Source organism: Mycteria americana, chromosome 2, assembly GCF_035582795.1.
Source record: "Mycteria americana isolate JAX WOST 10 ecotype Jacksonville Zoo and Gardens chromosome 2, USCA_MyAme_1.0, whole genome shotgun sequence".
Classification (NCBI taxonomy): Eukaryota; Metazoa; Chordata; class Aves; order Ciconiiformes; family Ciconiidae; genus Mycteria; species Mycteria americana.
Genome location: NC_134366.1, coordinates 145,151,372 through 145,164,412, shown reverse-complemented (window position 1 = coordinate 145,164,412; position 13,041 = coordinate 145,151,372). Strand labels below are relative to the sequence as shown.

General features: G+C 37.9%; 1 protein-coding gene across 1 annotated transcript in view; it reads right to left on the bottom strand.

Annotated features, from left to right (window-relative positions):
- Positions 1 to 13,041, bottom strand: part of RALYL (RALY RNA binding protein like) — a 406,804-nt gene that overhangs the window by 33,035 nt on the left and 360,728 nt on the right. Inside the window, exons 6-7 of the mRNA XM_075495737.1 lie at positions 4,615 to 4,662; positions 654 to 817 (exon numbers count right to left, since the gene is read on the bottom strand). Of these exons, the coding sequence (XP_075351852.1) occupies positions 654 to 817; positions 4,615 to 4,662 (212 nt within the window). The remainder of the gene's footprint in view (positions 1 to 653; positions 818 to 4,614; positions 4,663 to 13,041) is intronic.

Genomic DNA, 13,041 nt, shown 5'->3' with positions numbered 1-13,041 from the left:
AGATGCACGGAGAGGAAGATGAAGTTCCCAGGACAATACTATGGGGTGGGGAGCTTGGTGAGCTTGGAGGAGGGAATGCCTATTGTTCATCAGCTCTTCTAAGGCCAACTCACTAAGGAAGGGTTGAATAATCCCAAATTGCCAATACTGTTTTGCCCTCCATTTAGAAGAGGCAGAGACACTTTGCCTCTTTCTACCCTCAGAGGAATCTGGCAAAAAACCCACACACAACCCAACCTCCCCCTGCCCCGCCCCCCCCCCCCCCCATATGATCCTCGAGTCTCAACAGAAATCAGTGTGCCTCTGTCTATAACAAGATTATTAGCTTTGCTTTATTATCAGTCAGCTGTTCACAAGACCTCATGGTGCATAAGTAGTCAGGATGATAGGAGATTTTTAAACAGGCTTCTTCTGAGGCCAAGGGAGTGACCTGTAGGTCACATGTTGTAGAAGAGATTTCCTTCAAAAGTTACATCAGTGTGCTCTTTGACTTGCAGGAAAGGCATGGCAGCTTTGGTAATCAAACCAGTTTTTCAAGCTAAAGGCTGAGGGTAGGAAATGACTACAACAGAGCTATATAGTGGAAGCTGTCTGCTTGCACAAATTACTAGGATCATTGTTTCAATAATATACAACTGATATGAGCAACTCACATTTGGATCCTGAGGAAGAAGCCCCACTTGAGGTGGATCGTGATGCTCCTTTCATGGAGAAAACCCCTTTGCCTCTGCGAGTTGTTGTCACAGCCACACGAGGACGCTTCAATGGAATCACTGCACGGGGTGGTGGGGGGACACGGCCGTGGTAATCAAACAACCTAGAAAAGATTCAGTCAGCTGGACTCTGTAAAACCGTCTGTGATTTCATGTCATGGAAGCCCTGTCAACTAAATTTTCGTGTTATCTTTGAGAAAATTACCCTCTGAAACCGTAATCACTTTATATCACAGTCAAATTAGATTTCAAGGACCTATGCACATTAAGTGCCATATTCAGATTTCAGTCACAGACCAGTGCATAGCTCAGATTTTTTGCATAATTTAAATGAGGGATGCGTTATGGGACTCTGTTATTTGCAGTATGGAAAATCCATAACCTGCTTTCCACAGGTCCACACCATTTCATTGCACACAACTAACAGCAGTACATTTTGTTGTGGTGACATTTCAGCTCCTTTATTACATGCATGGCTTAAATTCTAGTTTTCTATCTGCTATCCTTATAGATAGAAAAAGAAATTAACTTTTCTGAAGCCAACCATCACCATAAAGAAATATCCTGCAGTTTGTAAAATAGCAAAAGAGTCTTTATAGTGAGGGACCTGTACATCCTTCTGAATGTATAGAAAAGAGGTCTCAGTATATGTTCTCTTTATTGAAGAATGAATTGATGTAGAATCACTAAAATACTCAAGCACGCTTAATAAAAAAAAGTCTTGTTCAAACCAAAACCACCGTAGCATGTAGATGTTCAGAGAATTACCACTACAGTCAATAAAAGATACTCTACAACCAAAATGAACTAGTGTTTCCAAACAGAATACTCCAATCCTAAAAACACAGTTATCAACAGCAGCTAACTAACCTGTGCAGAAGAAAATAAAGGCAGTAGAAAAGGTATTCAAAGCTACAGATATATTTAGAACATAAAAGCTATGGGCTCTGAATATGACAGGTCACGAGAAGAAAGTTCAGAAAATTAAGATTTCCAGTTCAGACACTGAAGTAGAGGGCCAAGCAACATTCTCACAAAATATTCTCAAGTTTCTTTCGAATGATACTTGCAACTAGTAATTATGGAAATTTATAACTGCATGTTTAATTTTCACAATTCTGAGTACTGCCACCCAGCTGGGCAGATAGATACACATTTGAAAACAGACACACAAGAGACAGTAATTCACTCACCACAGTGTCTAACAGCAGACTGAACAGCAAGCAGAAAGTCTTCTAGCCCATTTTCTGGCAAGTAAACACCTAATGCTTAAATCCCAGGATCTTTAATGTTGTTTGTACCATAATCCTACAGACAATATAACCAGCTCCCTCATTTTCCATAGCTGCCTACAAAATGTGTCACAGAGATCCTGTCACCCCCACTGAACTTGAACTCCATGGCCGTGGATATTTGTACTGAATAAGCAGTATCTAGCCATTGTGAGCATAACTAAACAATTGTGTATAAAGATGAACCCTAAAACATTTTTGGGACTTCTAACAGAAATATTATTGTTTGTTGTCACTCATCATTTATCATATTGGATGATCTGCTGATTGGTCACAGTCTCCTGTTTGACATTACTGGAATAAAATATTTCAGAAGAACTGTAAGCTATCATGCAAAAGATCATGCAATTATTCCTCCAAAGGTATTTTTTTTTCTAGCTTCCAATAGTTCATGGTTAGATGATGTAGTGAAATGCAAAACTATGCTTCCTTTTTTGAAATATATAAAAGGACTGTTATCTAATACTACTATTCTTACTTTTATTTTTTAAATTATGCAAAGCTTTTGGGCTTGCTATTTTGTTGCACCAAGTTCTACATGTTTCAATGATATGCTTTCTTTAAAAAAATGCTTACTTTTATCAGTTTTGAAGTACCTTGCCTGTTTTCCTTGTGCTTGTAATATGGAAATGGTAAACAGAAATGCTCAGTTCTAAAGCAATTCTTTGTCCCAATAATCACTAATGTGCATATAACAGTACATTTTCTTTCACCCAGCCTTTTAAATTGTGCAGTCCTGATCTTGTCAATCTGTCTTCAAACAGATTTTATTTTACAGCACTAACCATTATTGTCACCCTTTTCTAACCCCACCAAAGATAAGATAGATGTATTCTCCCTTCAGGGAGGTTGGAAAATTATTGAATATTAGCAAACAAGACCTATGGTTTGGGATAAAACACAGAAATTCAGAAAGTTCAGAAGTTCAGAAATTCAAAGAATCATGACTATCTTTCTTAATTTATATTTCCTATAAGCATGTTGATGGTTCATAAGCCTATAAGCATCAAACTTTCCATGGGATTTTCTTTTCCATGCCTACTGTATAGAGCTTTTCACCTTCCACTTCCATTAACTTGAATCTAACAGAGGCCCTTAACCTCCTAGGCTTTTTATGTCAACAGATCAACATGTCCAGCCTTGTGAGGCCAACCTCATATTTGGGTTTTCAACCATAAAACTTCTGCTGTCTTAATCCTGAAAGATTTTGAAATCAGTAAATTATACTATTGAATAGATTATGGACACATTTCACTATCAGTGGTTTTCCATAAGACAATCAGCAAGATAGACACGAGGTTCCACAGAAACAATCTTCAAAGCCCTGTAAGTATTTCTTTTGCTGTGGAAATGTAACCATTATAGTTGTTCATTTGTGCTACCCATAATACACAGAATTAGGGAAAAAAATAAAGACATATAACTTTAATATTCAGGTGGCATAGATCAGAAACAGTACTCTGTTTAAAAACATACAAATCCACTGATGAAATTTGGAGCAGTAACCTTGGGGAAAGTAAACACAAGCCTGTGGAAGTTAACTTTTTACAGGATATGAGCTGCTCCTACTGTCAAGGCTGGACTGAGCAGGATTGAACTGCATTGATGGCTTTTACTCCATATGTTTATAGCCCACTATTTTTAGCTCTGTGGACAGAGCTGAAGTGACAAGTGAGCACGGTCATTTACATGCAAAAACAAAACTAGTGGCTTGAATTGAATCAACCCCAGGAAAAAAACAAAACGAAAAAACATTGTTTCTAAATTTTTCCTACAGTGTTCCTAAGCAGAAAGGTACATAGCACATGGTAACTTAACTCCCCTGCTATTGTCCATTGCTTTACATAAAACAAATCTCAGATTAGAAGAGGCTGGTGGAGCAATGTTTTCTTTCCCTCTGACTCACTTGGCCTATGCTAAACCAGGCTGCTGTAATACAGAGACACAACACTGCTGCATCGCGGGTTGGTTATACGTGGTCATCATGTTAACCCTGTGTTGTGGTGATTCTGCTACATCTGAATGAATAAATTCCCACAGTTCTGAGCTAGACTGTGCATATGTACTCAAGGCACAAGTCTCCAGTTGCTCAGATATCCACACTTCTTTTCCTCCTATAGAAACACATATGCTGTTCAGCTTGTGGTCTTGCTTCCCTCAAGGTCCTTCTAGACTTCTAAATGTTCTTGGAAGACACATTTTTCAGGAGACATTCTACATCTTTTCATACACATAGATGAAAAGACAAAGACATGAGTGTCATGCTGAAGAATATTACAGCTGCTATATGTACCAGTGACAGTAAGCCTAGAAGAACTTTGTAGGAAGAAACATGAGCAATTAACCTACCATTAAACTGTTCAGCACAGAAAATGCCCCAAAAGCTCTCAGAGAAGGATAAGACCAAAAGAGCTTTTTAATGAGCATACATTTGGTGGTGGTAATCTTTTCTGTTTGTGATATCTTCAAATAGTCTTCTTCTGATATACAATAGAAATAGTGAAATGAATAATATGTAAAATCAGAACAGACCTGTCTAACCAAATGATGTGATTACATTATAAACAAACAGTAGAAATGGTGTAGGTAAAAAATATAACCACACATACCGATTGTAGAAATCATCTCTGTAGTAATCATAATCAAAGACATAACCACTGTGGAAAAACACAGAAAAACAAGAATGAACTGGTTTATAGAAAAATACACATTGATTAAAACATTTGTGGTAATATTGGCTTACTCTCACATTCCAAGCCCTTTTTCAAAGTCCTTCCACTTCTTTTCCTCAACCATACACTGTACATTATGTTTGTCAATGCTGTTGTCAACTATCACTGTAGTATATTTGGAAATGTGAAGTCTGGGGCAAACAGAACAGTGTAAACAGTTGACAGCACATATAGAAACAATTTAATACAGCGCGACAGCTCTGTAATTAGAGAATCATTATAGTGTAATTCTCTGAGTGATCAAATGAAGCGAGCACTCTAATACTGAAGCCCTCTTCTTTGCTGGGCTAACATAACATAATCAGTGGACTAGGAAGACTGTTAAATACATGAAAGATTGGTAAATGAGTGAGTAGGTGAGCAGAGATAAGACAATGAGTTCGATTTATGAGAAACATGAAAAGAGTTGGACTATTGGTCCTTGAGTTCGCCAAATCTTCTTTCATCATAAAGAGAAAAGGAAAAAAGTTAGGAAAAGAATGATGCAAGCAATAATGTTACAGAGATGCCTTTCCTCTCAGGTTCGGAAAGAAATATACACACCAATCTGGGAAAAGAAAGGCACCATCAAGGGAAACAAATATAGGTAGGAAATTGCAAAGGTCCAGGGGAAAACTGTTTTTGAGCTGTCAATTGCAACATCAATCCTAGATTGATCTTCCTTGTTTTGCATTCCATTAGTAACTTTCTACCTTTATGGTGAAGAAATAGCAATGAAGTCTATCTGTCTCACACATCTGAAAAAATAGAACCAAAGAGCTAATAAATGATTTGCATGGAAAAGTCACAAAGGATTTGTACTCTGCCTGATGATGGACTAGTAACACAAACCCTAAGTTTTTCACTTGCCTGAGAAGGACAATTATGAATAGTAAAGGATGAGAGGCATGAAGAAAGTATCACAAAAAAGGAGAAGATTTAAATAAGAAAGCAGAAAGGTAGAAAGAAGACAGTCGGAAAGTACAAAGAACAGAAAACATTAATAGAAAATAAAGGGAGATGAATGATGGTAGCTACGTATTAATGAAGTTTGTCTTCACAGGGAATGGACTTCTGGATAACTTCTGCTCTTGAACATTGAGCAAAATATCTTCAATTTTTTTTAGTACATAATTTGAAGAATGGGTCAAGAATTCTGGAGTTCTTTGGGTTTGTTTTTCCTCATCACATGATGCCTCTTTCCCCTTTTTTTTCCTTTGCTAAGTCTCAGAGGTTGACCACTTAAAAGGGGGAAAAATAGAGTTGGCAGGCTTAAATTACCTCAGTAATCATTTCATCCCAGTGTTTTGATTTTGAGCATTTGAAATTTGCCTTGTCTGTAACTGGCAAAAACATCTATCAAAGAAGCAGGAGGTCAGGGAACAATTTCCACCTCTGCCACATCTGCCTTGGATGGAAGTGCCCAAACCTCTAGTGATAGGGTAAGTTGTGCTGTCTACCCACATAATAGTGGACCAGCAGTGAAGATCATGAGACTCACCAGGTGAGAAGGGCAACTGTAGTCCTGTTGGTAATTTATTTGAGAAAAGAAAGCCCTATATGCATTTTATATGAAACACTCATTAAATAAAACAGCCCTGGGAGATTAGAACCCAGCAGCAGGTAAGCTGTGTGTGGCAGAGGAAGCAAAGTAACATTAAGTAATAATAGTTAGACCTTGTATAGCGATCATGTTTCTGTATCTTACCTTAACACAAAACTAGCAAAATTTTCCCTAAACTATGTGACAGCTCTTATTTAATCTTTCACTCCATAGCCAGTCTACGTGGGACTAAGAGGCAGCAGGTAGCAGACCTATTATCTTATTTACAGCTATTCACAGTTTGCTAGTGGTTTTATTTAGCCAAATGATTAATAGCTGCAATAAGCCCATACTTAATATTCAATTTGGTTTTTTAAGTAGAAGATAACAGACAATTTGAAGAAAAAAGATTAAATTTAAAAGGCCTGTCACATGAAACCTTTCACCTGGAGTGACATTAATTTAATTTGCATAAAGGCCAGATAAATTCCGTTTTTCAAGGTTGAAGACCATGAAGCTGATTAAGAATAATTCACTTTGCGCCAGCTAGAGTAAGGCTGAAAGGCAGCTATATTTTTCTGTGACAACTCAACTCTGGCCCATAGGACTGTTGGCCCTTCACTGGGCTTTCAGAGTGTGGAACTTACTTTTCATATACAAATGCCATGACAGAGATAGCTCAAAGCCATCCCTGGGAATGGTGGCACTGATGAAGCACAGGAGGGAGAGAGCTCTCAGGCAAAGATCTGAGTGTGCTAGGGAAAAACGTCAGTAGGCTTGAGAGAGGGTTGAGTGGTTGGGAAGAGCTCACAGGTTCCTCAAATGAGGGTAGTTGCAGGCAGTGGAGGTTTTGGGTAGGGAAAATGCAGGAAAGGGTTTCTGGTGTGGCAACTGATTATTTCTCTCCTTTCCTACCTTCTGCTCTCACTCTGTCACTGTACCACTGAGGAGCTCCTGTCACACAGCATTCTTCATATAGAATATTTTCATATTGTTGAAAAATGTGGCTTATATTTTTTTTTTAATTTTTTAATTTAGTGTAACATCTTGGATAATACTTCTCTTTTGAGAGAAGCAGTTTTGCACATCAGTCAGCCCCTAAGAATTTAATTCTTTTGCTCTGTTCCCTGTTCAGGTAACTTCTGTCTTGAAACTGAACTCAGTTCTTTATGTTCCTTCAGCTTTGCAAATGTCAGTTTCAACCCACATGGTCCAATGCTTATCTGTGGGACCAGAGCAGGAAAAAGTAGAAGCACATTTTGGAGTCTGCTTATCACATGGCAGTGTAATCTATGAATTCTTGTAAATTTTTATGGGTTGCTTATATTACCTTTTAAAAATATTTCATTGCTTCAGAAGCATCTGATACTGTTATTATGTCTTTAATTTTCAGCTGGAGAAACCCCAGCAGTTTTCATATAGTGTTTTACAGCTGAAGCTATCTAAACAGCTCTGCTACAGGTATTGCCTCCAACCTTAACTTTAAGGTGCTTTGCATTTTTGCATGGCTTAGTTCAGTAGCATCCATTGCTACCAAGATAAGCGGTAACTGCAGGTATTCTGTATGTTGCATCACAGTCAGCCTCTGAAACAGGCATACACATGACTTTATCTGCAGCAAACATTATCCAATTTCCACCAGACATTATCCTTCTTATCCACCTCTCTGCCAAAAGGTTACTGACCCCGTGGCTGGGATATGAGGTGCAAACATATTGTGGCTTCTAACTGTGCAACCTGTTAGCACAATTGACAAGCTAACAGGAGATGATTTGCTTAAATTTCTAGTCTGAGTTTATTGTAAGTGAAATTGTCACAGTTCAAGGCCATCCTCGGTAATTAAGTCCCATGTCCCACGATACGGGTGCTGGGGACTCCAGCAGGAGGTGGGGAGGGAATCACTTTCCCCACAGGCCATTTGGGATCTCTCTGCACTGGCAAAAGGCAGTGTGGAAGTACCATTCACATGGCGTGGGAAAGAGCCAGTTCTGCACATACAGAGACTCCTTACCTGGGACCACTGGCAAAGATGTGGCAACAGCTACTTCACCTTTAAGGTAGGAATAGCACCCAGAGGTGCTAGAGGTGGATGGGCTGCTATGAGCTCTCAACAGAGCAAGTGGCTCAAATCTTTTTTCCCTTTCCCAGCTGACTGAATTCAAATGTTGGTCATGGAGGAAAGACATTTATCCTTCCATGCTATCTGTTAAAATAACAGAAGGGGAATGGCACTGTAGGACCTTATCTGTAGGTGTTGACCCTTATGGAATAAGACAGGTAAAAGAGAATGGTTTTAAAGCTTTGGGAAATTTTGATGTGGATTCTTCTCTATATCCATGATCTGGGTCTCTCCCTCCCTCCCTGAAATTCTGCCTGCAGCTGTGGCAGCACAGGCAACTCAGCGGCAACATGCTGTAGCTCCTGGGGTTAAGTGTCCTTCACTGTGACTGCTGAGCTAACAGCTCATGACGCAAGACATCATGTGAGACCCTTAGAGGTCTGGGGTTTTATAAAGGCAGTTCCTAGTCCTCTTGGCTGTGAAGCAGTTGTCCTGCATGTGTACTGAAAAGGCTATGAACCAAAGACAATGAAAAGAACTCAAAATGGATGACTAGAAGAAAAAAATATCTTCTGTTTCTCCAACTGATCTCACTTGGCTTTTTTCTTTTTCATTCTTTTTTTTTTTTTTTAAGTTGAATGATGATGTTTCATTTGTAATAATATGTTAAAGAGATTATACCGTGAAAGCAACCAGTACATCTCTCTATCTACAGCCATAATTGTTCACACCTTTGCATGCCAGAGGACAAACATAAGCTTTGGTCAGTGCTGCAGTATAAAACACGAAGCAGAAAATTACACAGATAATCACTGGCACTGAGATCAAGGTGACTGCATGGCTCTTAACCTCTTGAGACATATTCCTTAGCAACCCACCAACCTGTGTTAAGGAGGCTGCAGGAAATCACTTGCACGGTGTTGAATACCAAATACTCAGCAAGTCGGAAGCAGAGAAAGGTTTAAACGAGCCTGTGAACTGGTGGAGTCAGCGGTTTCCTAATGGCATTGTAAACAGGCAGATTACTTACCCACAAACATATGCCATCTCTGCAATATTAACAACAGAACTCTGTGCATGATGCTGCTATTAAAATGGAAGACAGTAAAAGACACTGTAATGCTCACACTGAGGCAAAGAAAACTCATCAATTAAGTGTGTTTCTGTTAAGCAAAAGTCACGGTTCCTTTTTCTGACCTAGTATCACCAAGTCAATCTTGTATGAGCTGTCTCTTTTAGCTTCACTTCACTTAACACTAAGCCTGCTTTAACTTGTGTATGCCTGAAGAATAAAGGATTCCTCAAAGACCAGATTTTCAGTTATAATGCTGTACATATTCAAATTTCCTATGGACATCAGCAGTTGCACATATGTCAATCAGGCAAATGCAAAATTATGCTTCTGCATCTTTGAAATAAACCTATGGATGTTATTATGTCTTTATTTATCTGATGATATTGTATATTGAAAATAGATTATTAGAGTGTAATCTTTCTTGTGTTCTCTGCTCTACACCCACAGAAGATTTTTAGAAACTAATGATCACATCCTGTTTTAATTTACTTAGCTCCAAACACTCCAAACTATTCTGACTTTAGAATAGTTAATGCAGAACAGAGCAGAAATAGCTTTTGTTATTTTCATGGCAACAAGAATTTCTGTCTCACATGTGGGTCACCCTTAGCTAATATCTCCTTTTTTTTCCACAGGTACAGAGATGTATTTGTAAATCATAAATGTTGACAAACCAGACATAATGTATCTTAATTCAATTCACAGCACTATCACCATTTATACTGTCAATTGCTTCTCTGTTGTCAAGGCTGGATAAACATATTAAATACAAAAGCAATATTCCTTCAATCAAACTCTTTTTAGGAGGCACATATCAACCTAATGGTTGAAACTAGTATTCCAGTCACTTGTAAAATCATTTCTCTTGTCATGTAAAAAGAGTGCTAGAAATTGTTCCTGTTGAGTGCAAAAGAGAATCAGTCTAAGAGGAAGGACAATTCTGTTTTGCAGTTCAGGCTGTATATTCTGCAGAGAAAGAGAATAGTCTCCAGAGCCTGCTTTTTGCTGACATATTTACTGTCAAAAGACAAATTTTGTCAGTGATTCCTTCAACTAATATATTCTTGGAGGTTTACAGCAAAAAAGAGGGAGCCAGAAGAGGAAAAGTAATTGCAGAAAAGTATTTTACATTCATTTCCATAATGCAGTTATGAGAGCAAATAGGTATAGCTAAAACCAAAAAATAACCACCAAAATCCCCAACAACTTTTCCCCAAATGCCAAATGATTGAACATAACCTACTATTTCTATATTTCAATTACTGATCAATTTTCATAGTTTTGTAACCATAAGTTAATAAAAGTGTTATTCTCATTCCACATGTTCATTCAATTAATAAGTGCAAGATAGGTTTTTCTTTTCCCTGAGGTGGGGTAGAAGGGTGGATTCAGGTTTTAAAAAGCACAGCAAGGACTGTATTACTGTAAATGAAGAACTTTTTTCAGCAAAACTGAAAAGTTTTTGGCAAATCTAGTCTGAAGAGGTACATTTTGTCCAAGAAAGACATGTATACATAAAATAGCTGACATACAGTACACCATTTTCCATTAAAGTATCTTTCTGCAGGCACTAGGCAGAATTTATTTGCAACATGATTAGGCTGTATTTTTTTCTGTCTTCAGATACATCCCTTCTTTACCCTCATCCTCTCTCCCAAAAACTATTTTCCCAGTGAAATGTATTTTGGGAAAACTGTTGAACTTATTCTCCAACCTGAATTTTAGGCAAAACTTGCACAAATATTCAAAGTTATATATACACAGTCAGGTAACTAAGTTACTTAGACACTTTCCTGTAGAGGATTAGGCAAAGCTTGTGAAGCACAGGATAGCAAAGATATCAAGATCAATATTCAGACTCTGGGGATCAGCTGATCTGGGAGCTGTTTATGGCAGCCAGACAGACACAAGGGATGCAGGAATTTCAAGGCAAAATTTAGCCCCAACAATTTTCTGCACAGCTAAGTGCTAAGTATTTGAATTACAATTACTCCTAAGAAAAAATACTTACTGTGGCTGCAGGGACAGTCTATGCTTAACACTCCTGATGCTTTTTAGAAACAAAATAGTAGATTTGTATATAAAGAAACCTGAGTAAAACTACTTAATGTCTCCCCGACCTTTCTCCTCCTGCTGTTAAACTATTTTTCTGTCATCTAAAGTAATCTCCAATTACTTATGTTTCCCATGGGAACATTTTATAGTAAGGTAATGAAAAAGCTTTCCAGTGTCCTAACCAGTGGCCTAACCATTTCCCAAGGTGTCCTTTAATTGTACAGAGTGACTGGGAAATTCTTGATGTCTATACGGTATTTTTTTTCTTAGTACAAGAGTAATGAGTCCTGCCTCTTAAAAATGTGTTTTGAATTCAGTGTATTCAAGGTACTACTGTCAAACCATACATGTGTGATTGATTATCCAATTTATTAGTGATATTGTATACATTGCAGGAGTGTCATTTAACTTGGTTTGACAAGTACAGAAGACTGTCATTGACAGGTGTAGGAATAAGTGATGGGTTTAGGCTCTAAAGTGTTTCTACAGCATTTCACTGAACAGCACATTGATAAATTAAAAACACAGTGGTAGCACTGGAGCTGAAAGACTAACCACTTAAGATTACAAAAACAGATCTCTGAAAACTTTATGTACTCTTCAGAGGAGCCGTCTTAGAAGCACTGAATGAAACAGAAAAGCACAGTTCACAAAAGATTAATCAATTACAATGTGACAGTGTCAGAGTGTATGTAAAGAAAAAAAATATTTCTAGAAAATTGCAACACATGCTTTCCTCTCCCCTTTTCAAACTGTTAGAAGGCTTAAATTAAATTTAATTCTGTTCTCATTTACACTAAGTTTACTGATGTAATTTAATTATTTTGGATTGAGCAACTCAAGGTTTAAACCAGCAAAATGGAGACATGTATGAGACCGTAACTGTCAGTGTCCTGAGTACGGCTTGTGAAGACAAGACATACTGCTTGTTTTTCCAAGAGTGCACTTTGCAAGTGAAGTTATAATATAAATGGAAATAACAGATACTGTGAAACATTAACATTAACATGAAAACGTTATTGTATTCCCAACCCACTGTGCAATAATTTCCACGGTAAATGGATATGGGAAGTGCATCTGATACAAAGGAGATTCTTCTATAACTGAGCACAGGACTAGACTCAATTCCAGTCTTGTCAGAAAGGAGTGGAAAGGGCAGTTGTCCATCACATAGCCAGTTGTGTATCCTCTAGAGCAGTGCTAACTATGCTGACTACACTTTCCTTCGTTTCTGAAAAATCTGTGCCTCCTAATACTTCAGTGCTCTGGAAGGGCATGCGTCTGTTCCCTTTCTGTATACACAGTGAAGAAAACAAGCTTTCTTTTCTGTAAGGGAATAAAAAAGTCACAAAACAAAAGGATTCCTAAAATAACAGTGGAAAGAACTTTCAATTTACATAAGGGAATTCAAATGTCACCACTCTGAACTCCCCCACTGTAAATGCAGAATAAAGCTGTTGAAATCAAGGGATCGGGTATAATTATTTATCTTAAATGTACGTCTGGATTTTTCCATTATATTCATTCTCATAAGGAAAAGAGGATTTTTGTCCCAGATGACTCACCTGGGTGTAGTATATGGCAAAACAGCCT